The 9,647-nt window shown below is 46.0% G+C and overlaps 1 protein-coding gene across 1 annotated transcript; it reads left to right on the top strand.

Annotated features, from left to right (window-relative positions):
• The first annotated feature begins 1,979 nt into the window (after nt 1–1,979).
• On the top strand, nt 1,980–9,495 carry c18orf32 (chromosome 18 open reading frame 32). The gene is given in 3 exon segments (NM_001044436.1): nt 1,980–2,026; nt 5,729–5,912; nt 9,041–9,495. Coding segments are annotated over 2 exon segments (249 nt in total). The 5' UTR covers nt 1,980–2,026; nt 5,729–5,738; the 3' UTR covers nt 9,116–9,495.
• The last annotated feature ends 152 nt before the right edge of the window (nt 9,496–9,647 follow it).

Raw genomic sequence — 9,647 nt, 5'->3', positions numbered from 1 at the left:
AAGGTAGATGGGACACAATCCCAGTGCCCCATGTTAGGGGTTGTTGTGCTGCAGCCAAGCACAATGGCCACTATCCATCACCCACTGACACTGATAGTGACATCCCATGCGCTGGGTGAGTGCTCACTCCGCTCACATAGCAGTCACAGCATGGCACCAACAAGAGTTGTGCCCACATTTTTATCCCCCAATCAATAAAATTCTTTCTTTTTCACAATTCTTCTCACCCAGTCATGCAAAGTACAAGCTGCTAGAGCCGTACCACTCACATGTGCTGCTGGGGGCCACTGCAAAAAATACAAAATGAAGACCAATTGCAAATTGTCTCAGAATATCAATGTCTACATCATTGATCCCCAACCAGTGGCTCAGGGGCAACATGTTGCTCCCCAACCCCTTGGGTGTTGCTCTCAGTGCCCCCAAACCAGGGAGTTATTTTTGAATTCCTGACTTGGGGGCAAGTTTTGGTTGAATAAAAACAAGATTTCCTACCAAATAAAGCCCCTGTAAGCTGATTGGGTGCATAGAGGCCCCTAATAGCCAATCACAGCCCTTATTTGGCTCCTCCATGAACTTTTATGGTGCTTGTGTTGCTCCCTAAGTCTTTTTACATCTGACTGTGGCTCCCGAGTAAGAAAGGTTGGGGATCCCTGGCCTACATCATATTAATAATGAATTAAAGGTGAACTACCCCTTTAAGCTAACTGATCCCAAACACAAATGGATGTAGAACCCCTAACAGAAGTGCCTGTATGGATACTTTTACATCCTAAGCATTTTAGGGTTAAACCCCCCCCCCACCCGCACTTTTGTACAGTATCCCTGGGAGTCAGTGGGAACGGCAAGAGGTAGTTGGGAGGTTAACTTTTTACACCAGCAGCGAATCCACTAAGTGTCACATTAGCTGTAGGTCAGTCTGTGTATGGCCCATCTTTAGCCCCCCCAAACAAAAAGGTCACGCTCCGCCTATGCCCGCAGTCCCGGATTCTTACTGAAAAGTCCCTCATTTCCCTTTGATCTCCTGCACTGAAGCTAAAAAAGATACAACATTTAATTAAAAGTAGCTTTTGGCAGAGAGCCCAGAAATCTTAATGAGCGTCACCTGCACTTAGATACAGTGTTTCTCTCTTTTAATTAAATAAGTAGCTTTTGGCAGAGCCAAAAAAGGTAACAAGCCCCCCCTGCACTGAGATACAAGTGTAACTAATAAGCTAAACAGGTCTCTGGGGGAACGGAGACTCGCAGCTTAAAGGGCAATTTCAGCTTTTTCAGCAAAACTGTAACAACACATAAAACAAGACCCAAAAACACCCAGAAATGTGTTCAAACTTTAAATATGCTTAGATTGTAAGCTCTATGGGGCAGGGACCTCTTTCCTACTGTGTCTCACACCACATGGCACTTATATATATACATATATATATTTATTGTATTTATTTATTATATCACTTGCCCTCCCTGTGTGTAATTCTGTATATTGTAAGATTGTACAGCGCTGCGTACCCTTGTGGCGCTTTATAAATAAAGTTATACATACATACAAATAACATGCCAAATTTAGTCAAATAGGAGCAGTATTTAGGGGGTGTGGTCACAAAAATGGGCGTGGTTAAAAAGTTCACTGGGCACAGCATCTCATTTTGTCCCTCTTTCCATTTTCAAAATGTTGGGAGGTAATGTGTCTGGTAAATATGATGCCTGCTCCCAATGTTATTAATAGGGTAGAAAGGGGGCTTCTGGCTGAGAGACTGACATAAGGGGCAATTATAAGACAGATTAGTTGGTACTGGGGGTAAAGCCATAAAGGCCAGATCTCATTTGCGACATAAAAGGGACCACTGAGTAATCATCCCAGCCGTGAGGCGCTCCGCTCAGGGATTGCGCATGCGCGGCGGCCAAGGCCCGCCCACTTGCCAGGAAAAGACTGTAAGCGGAAGGGAAGTTCCCAGGGGATGACGTAACAGAGGAGGGCGGAAGTGTGAGCGCTAGACAGCTGTATAGCACCGATACACAGGAGCCCTAACAGGTAAAGTGGCACAGGGAGTATGGCCGCTGTCCGGGAATCACCGCCGACGAGGATTTGTCGCCGTTTTGGCTTTAGCCAACTCTCCCGGCTCTGTACCTGCTCAGGTGATATACGGCCGGCCCGGGGCCAGTACGGACCTGGGGGTTGTGCCTCGGCCTAAAGCCCACTACTGAGGCTCCGACTTACACCCATGGGAGCGTCTCTGGGGCCTTCCTCACTAGGGGGATTTGAGGAGTAAACTAGTACCGTAAAGTGAGAACGTACAAACGACAGTTGATCCTTTATGGCAAATACACAGTTTGTACCACTGCATGGAGGCAAGCCATCCCTTGTAGCAATGTACTCGTTTGTTTGGGGTTACTTGCCCTTTAAAGGTATAGGGAGAGGAATGGCTCTTGTTTATAGTTTGTTTCCCCTGTAACATGGTTAAAGGAACAGTAACACCAAAAAATGAAAGTGTATAAAAGTAACTAAAATATAATGTGCTGCTGCCCTGCACTGGTAAAAGTTGTGTGTTTACTTCAGAAAGTCTACTATAATTTATATAAATAAGCTGCTATGTAGCCATGGAGGCAGCCATTCAAAGGAGAAAAGGCACAGGCACATAGCAGATAACAGATAAAACACCATTGTATTCTACAGAGCTTATCTGTTATCTGCTATGTAACCTGTGCCTTTTCTCCTCTTTTCTAGCTTGAATGGCTGCCCCGGGGCTACACAGCAGCTTATTATATAAATTATAGTAGTGTTACTGTAGCAAACACCCCAGCTGTACCAGTGCAGGAATGGCTGCCCCCGGGGCTACACAGCGGGGTATTTATATAAACTATAGTAGGGTTTCTGTAGCAAACACCCCAGCTGTACCAGTGCAGGAATAGCTGCCCCCGGGGCTACACAGCGGGGTATTTATATAAACTATAGTAGGGTTTCTGTAGCAAACACCCCAGCTGTACCAGTGCAGGAACGGCTGCCCCCGGGGCTACACAGCAGGGTATTTATATAAACTATAGTAGTGTTACTGTAGCAAACACCCCAGCTGTACCAGTGCAGGAATGGCTGCCCCCGGGGCTACACAGCGGGGTATTTATATAAACTATAGTAGGGTTTCTGTAGCAAACACCCCAGCTGTACCAGTGCAGGAATGGCTGCCCCCAGGGCTACACAGCGGGGTATTTATATAAACTATAGTAGGGTTTCTGTAGCAAACACCCCAGCTGTACCAGTGCAGGAATGGCTGCCCCCGGGGCTACACAGCGGGGTATTTATATAAACTATAGTAGGGTTTCTGTAGCAAACACCCCAGCTGTACCAGTGCAGGAATGGCTGCCCCCGGGGCTACACAGCGGGGTATTTATATAAACTATAGTAGGGTTTCTGTAGCAAACACCCCAGCTGTACCGGTGCAGGAATGGCTGCCCCCGGGGCTACACAGCGGGGGTATTTATATAAACTATAGTAGGGTTTCTGTAGCAAACACCCCAGCTGTACCAGTGCAGGAATGGCTACCCCCGGGGCTACACAGCGGGGTATTTATATAAACTATAGTAGGGTTTCTGTAGCAAACACCCCAGCTGTACCGGTGCAGGAATGGCTGCCCCCGGGGCTACACAGCGGGGTATTTATATAAACTATAGTAGGGTTTCTGTAGCAAACACCCCAGCTGTACCAGTGCAGGAATGGCTGCCCCCGGGGCTACACAGCAGCTTATTTATATAAACTATAGTAGGGTTTCTGTAGCAAACACCCCAGCTGTACCAGTGCAGGAATGGCTGCCCCCGGGGCTACACAGCAGCTTATTTATATAAACTATAGTAGGGTTTCTGTAGCAAACACCCCAGCTGTACCAGTGCCGGAATGGCTGCCCCCAGGGCTACACAGCGGGGTATTTATATAAACTATAGTAGGGTTTCTGTAGCAAACACCCCAGCTGTACCGGTGCAGGAATGGCTGCCCCCGGGGCTACACAGCAGGGTATTTATATAAACTATAGTAGGGTTTCTGTAGCAAACACCCCAGCTGTACCAGTGCAGGAATGGCTGCCCCCGGGGCTACACAGCAGCTTATTATATAAATTATAGTAGTGTTACTGTAGCAAACACACCAGTTTTACCAGTGCAGGGCAACAGTGCATTATATTTTTATTACTTTAAAGCTCTTTCATTTTTTGGTGTTACTGTTCCTTTAAGCAATACACACAATAAAGGGGGAGAAATGTATATTTAGAAAAATGGGGGGAAAGAGGAGGAGGTAGAGGTTTGAGGGGGGGGTTCTATAGGGCTTATACATAATAGGGCTGAGCAGCTTCTAGAACAGGGGTCAGGAACCTTTTTTGGCTGAGAGAGCCATAAACACCACATATTTTAAAATTAATTCCGTGAGAGCCAAGCAATATGTTTGGCCACGGATGCTTCGGGGCAAGGTAGGGTGGGTCCCAAGGGTGCCAGATGCGGAAGCAGAGGAGGGCGTGGCCTGTGTTCAGCGGATAGAAGACGTGTTCTAAGGCTTAGAACACGTCTTCTATCCGCCGAGCGCAGGGGCAAGGCAGGGTGGGTGCCAAGGATGCCGGATGCGATGCGGAGGAGGGCGTAGAACACGTCTTCTATCTGCCGAGCGCAGGGGCAAGGTAGGGTGGGTGCCAAGGATGCCGGATGTGGATGTGATGCAGAGGAGGGCGTAGAACATGTCTTCTATCCGCCGAGCGCAGGGGCAATATTTTTTTTTTTTATTCAAGATTTGGCAGCTAGCCAGATGCAGCCATCAAAAGAGCCACATTTGGCTCCCGAGCCATAGGTTCCCTACCCCTGTTCTAGAACATTAAGGGTTGGGGGGTTCCTGAACCTTCCATTTAAAACCCACGGTTTTCCTTGTAGAGCTTGTGTTTGAGTGGGATTGTGCTTTCTGTGTGTCCCAGTAGGTAAGATTTCTATGTGGTAACATTAGTAAAGTTGTATAAAGGTCATTATGTCATTGGTGTACAAGACCAAAATACATGCATATATGTGCCTGGGGGTTCTGATATTTGAAGCACAAATTATCCAGACAAACACCCTTATTATCCAGTTGTACTGGTGCGATGTAGGTTCAGTGAATCAGTTTGTATTGTATAAGGATATCTGCACCATTAGTTACAGAAGGTAACAGTGTGCCAGATATATTACCCCAGTCACCGCTGTCCTGTAACTATACAGCATTTCACAACTGGGTTGCCCCTCTTATAATATGTATATTAACATAGGGGCTACCCATTAATACCTCTCTACATATTAATGTATAGAAGAAATGTGTAGATATTTGGAAAGCTCCAGCTTGAGTGTAATTTGGCATTGCCAGGAATTCGAAACCTTTATTCACATTATTATTATTAACATTTATAAAGCGCCGACATATCCCGCAGCGCTGTACAATAAGTGTGTTACATACATTGGACATACAGAGTAACATATAAAGCAATCAATAACCGATACAAGAGGTGAAGAGAGCCCTGCCCAAAAGAGCTTACAATCTACAAGGAGAAAGGGTGCTGTGGCTCATATGGCAGAATACATTAAGTACTGAGATTCATATAGAATGTTCTGCACAGAGAACATTATTTTATGTAGCTAAGTAGATCAGTTATCCCACAGAAGTCAGCTGACGTGATCACATGCTTGCTTCTTCAGCCAATCACACAGCAAAGCCTAAACATTGTTTTCCCTCCTACAGAGCAGTCGCCATGGTGTGCATCCCGTGTATCGTGATTCCTGTCCTCTTATGGGTTTACAAGAAATTTTTGGAGCCCATTGTGTACCCCTTCATATCTCCTATTATAAACCGCATCTGGCCAAGGAAGGCTGTTCAGAGCGCGTCAACGTCGGCTAAAAAGGAGGAAAGCAACGGTACTTGTAAGGTAAGGGTCTTCTCAAAGATAGATCTGACTCTTTTAGGGATTTGAGTCTTTATGAACGTCAGGAAAAAAAAAGGACTTTTTTGAGTAAAATAATATTGGTTCCCAAAAATAAAGTTTTGAAAAAAGTTTTGGGCTGACTAATGCCACTAACATTTAATTTATAGACTCATTTTGCCATCTGAGCTCAGTGGGTTGGGTGCAATTATATAAGTAAACCAGTATATACAGTGGAGGAAATAATTATTTGACCCCTCACTGATTTTGTAAGTTTGTCCAATGACAAAGAAATGAAAAGTCTCAGAACAGTATCATTTCAATGGTAGGTTTATTTTAACAGTGGCAGATAGCACATCAAAAGGAAAATCGAAAAAATAACTTTAAATAAAAGATAGCAACTGATTTGCATTTCATTGAGTGAAATAAGTTTTTGAACCCTCTAACAAAAAAAGACTTAATACTTAGTGGAAAAACCCTTGTTTGCAAGCACAGAGGTCAAACGTTTCTTGTAATTGATGAGCAAGTTTGCGCACATTTTAGGAGGAATGTTGGTCCCACTCCTCTTTGCAGATCATCTCTAAATCCCTAAGGTTTCGAGGCTGTCTCTGTGCAACTCTGAGCTTGAGCTCCCTCCATAGGTTTTCTATTGGATTAAGGTCCGGAGACTGACTAGGCCACTCCATGACCTTAATGTGCTTCTTCTTGAGCCACTCCTTTGTTGCCTTTGCTGTATGTTTTGGGTCATTGTCGTGCTGGAACACCCATCCACGACCCATTTTCAGTTTCCTGGCAGAGGGAAGGAGGTTGTCGTTCAGGATTTCACGATACATGGCTCCGTCCATTTTCCCGTTAATGCGAATAAGTTGTCCTGTGCCCTTAGCAGAAAAACACCCCCAAAGCAAAATGTTTCCACCCCCATGCTTGACGGTGGGGACGGTGTTTTGGGGGTCATAGGCAGCATTTTTCTTCCTCCAAACACAGCGAGTTGAGTTAATGCCAAAGAGCTCTATTTTGGTCTCATCAGACCACAGCACCTTCTCCCAGTCACTCACAGAATCATTCAGGTGTTCATTGGCAAACTTCAGACGGGCCTGCACATGTGCCTTCTTGAGCAGGGGGACCTTGCGAGCCCTGCAGGATTTTAATCCATTGCGGTGTAATGTGTTTCCAATGGTTTTCTTGGTGACTGTGGTCCCTGCTAATTTGAGGTCATTAACTAACTCCTCCCGTGTAGTTCTAGGATGCTTTTTCACCTTTCTCAGAATCATTGACACCCCACGAGGTGAGATCTTGCGTGGAGCCCCAGAGCGAGGTCGATTGATGGTCATTTTGTGCTCCTTCCATTTTCCAACAATCGCACCAACAGTTGTCACCTTCTCTCCCAGCTTCTTGCTAATGGTTTTGTAGCCCATTCCAGCCTTGTGCAGGTCTACAATTTTGTCTCTGACATCCTTGGACAGCTCTTTGGTCTTTCCCATGTTGGAGAGTTTGGAGTCTGCTTGATTGATTGATTCTGTGGACAGGTGTCTTTTATACAGGTGACTAGTTAAGACAGGTGTCCTTAATGAGGTTGACTAATTGAGTAGAAGTGTCTAACCACTCTGTGGGAGCCAGAACTCTTAATGGTTGGTAGGGGTTCAAAAACTTATTTCACTCAATGAAATGCAAATCAGTTGCTATCTTTTATTTAAAGTAATTTTTTCGATTTTCCTTTTGATGTGCTATCTGCCACTGTTAAACCTACCATTGAAATGATACTGTTCTGAGACTTTTCATTTCTTTGTCATTGGACAAACTTACAAAATCAGTGAGGGGTCAAATAATTATTTCCTCCACTGTAAGTACCTCAGTGCTGAATAAATGTAGTTCATGAATATACAAAACATACATATACAGACAGTAACAAGAAGTCAATATATAAAATTATCAATATATATAGGGCATTAAGCTACCAAGCAATGCCCTCCCCTTTAAGCAAAACAGGGATTGTTTGTCCATATATTGCACTATATTCAAGCTGCCCAACTATGTCACAGTCACCCCCGGCCTGGCCAGTCCTACACAATTTCCCCCTTCTTTTGCTTTAGTTTATATAGGAGCAGTGGCCAGCTCCATGTTGCAGCTCCCACCCTTCCCAGCTACAGTCAGGTGATCCCAGTGGGCCAATAAAAAGGCAGCAGTTTGAGGGTTTAAACCTTGAAAGCAAGCTGCAAGTAAAACTCAGTCCTTTTGTGTAATGTATAATAAAGCAGTAGGTGAGTCTAGGACTGGCCAGACACCGGGGGTGAGTATGTGTAGGACTGGCCAGACCGGGGGGTGAGTGAGTGTAGGACTGGCCAGACCGGGGGTGAGTGAGTGTAGGACAGGCCAGACACCGGGGGTGAGTATGTGTAGGACTGGCCAGACCGGGGGGTGAGTGGGTGTAGGACTGGCCAGACCGGGGGTGAGTGAGTGTAGGACAGGCCAGACCGGGGGTGAGTGAGTGTAGGACTAGCCAGACCGGGGGGTGAGTGGGTGTAGGACTGGCCAGACCGGGGGGTGAGTGGGTGTAGGACTGGCCAGACCGGGGGGTGAGTGGGTGTAGGACTGGCCAGACCGGGGGTGAGTGAGTGTAGGACAGGCCAGACCGGGGGTGAGTGAGTGTAGGACTAGCCAGACCGGGGGGTGAGCGAGTGTAGGACTGGCCAGACCGGGGGGTGAGCGAGTGTAGGACTGGCCAGACCGGGGGTGGAGCGAGTGTAGGACTGGCCAGACCGGGGGGTGAGCGAGTGTAGGACTGGCCAGACCGGGGGGTGAGCGAGTGTAGGACTGGCCAGACCGGGGGGTGAGCGAGTGTAGGACTGGCCAGACCGGGGGGTGAGCGAGTGTAGGACTGGCCAGACCGGGGGGTGAGCGAGTGTAGGACTGGCCAGACCGGGGGTGGCAGTGACTTAGTTGGGCAGTTTGAAGTATATTGCTATATATGGACAAACAATCCCTGTTATGAGAGCAGTCTGTATGAATTTTGTGGTCACAGCCTCATCGCCACCCCCGAGCATAATCATAAAAAAATTAATATTTACTAGTAATAAGTCATGTGACTCTATTCTTTGCACATCTATATTTATTATTTTTTTATTTCTATTCTACAGGCCAGTGGCACCAGTATAACAAACGGAAGTGTCAGCCGAGGCGAAGAAGCTGTTCCCGATAAAAAAACGGATTAAGTTACTCTGTCTGGCATCGGAGAGAAAAGACCTGCCGGCGCTGATTACGGCCCATTGGGGCACAAATATTAGACTATGAATATGTATATATTTAATAATGCATTCCAGATTTTGGGTATAATTTATTTTACTATTCTATGAGTGCAGGGAAAACACAAATATGCTATTTTAGATAATACACTTATCTCTCAGCATTAATGTTGTACATCAGTCCCGGGGGCTCAGGCGGCCCATAACCATTGCTATACTGCATAGTAGCTGCTAATACAGGGTATAACACAAATATGCCTTCCCCACGTTCATTAGGATTGTGTCTGATTATTAATCACTGCTATGCGCACATGTTCTTACGTAACCCAATAAAGTACATTGGTAGTTAACTCATTGAGTGCAGCCCATGTTATTCCACTGGAAATATTGTGATGCAGGAATAAAGTATAATACAGATACATCAACCCTGGGCTGTTTCCAAGCCGGGGGGAAATCATTGGCATTACCGTGTGATATTGCCAGATGCCATTGCATCCAAGGC

The sequence above is a fragment of the Xenopus tropicalis genome, chromosome 1 (genome assembly GCF_000004195.4).
Source record: "Xenopus tropicalis strain Nigerian chromosome 1, UCB_Xtro_10.0, whole genome shotgun sequence".
Taxonomy (NCBI): Eukaryota; Metazoa; Chordata; class Amphibia; order Anura; family Pipidae; genus Xenopus; species Xenopus tropicalis.
The sequence above is the reverse complement of the archived record's forward strand: the minus strand, read 5'-3'. Positions and strand labels throughout refer to the sequence as shown.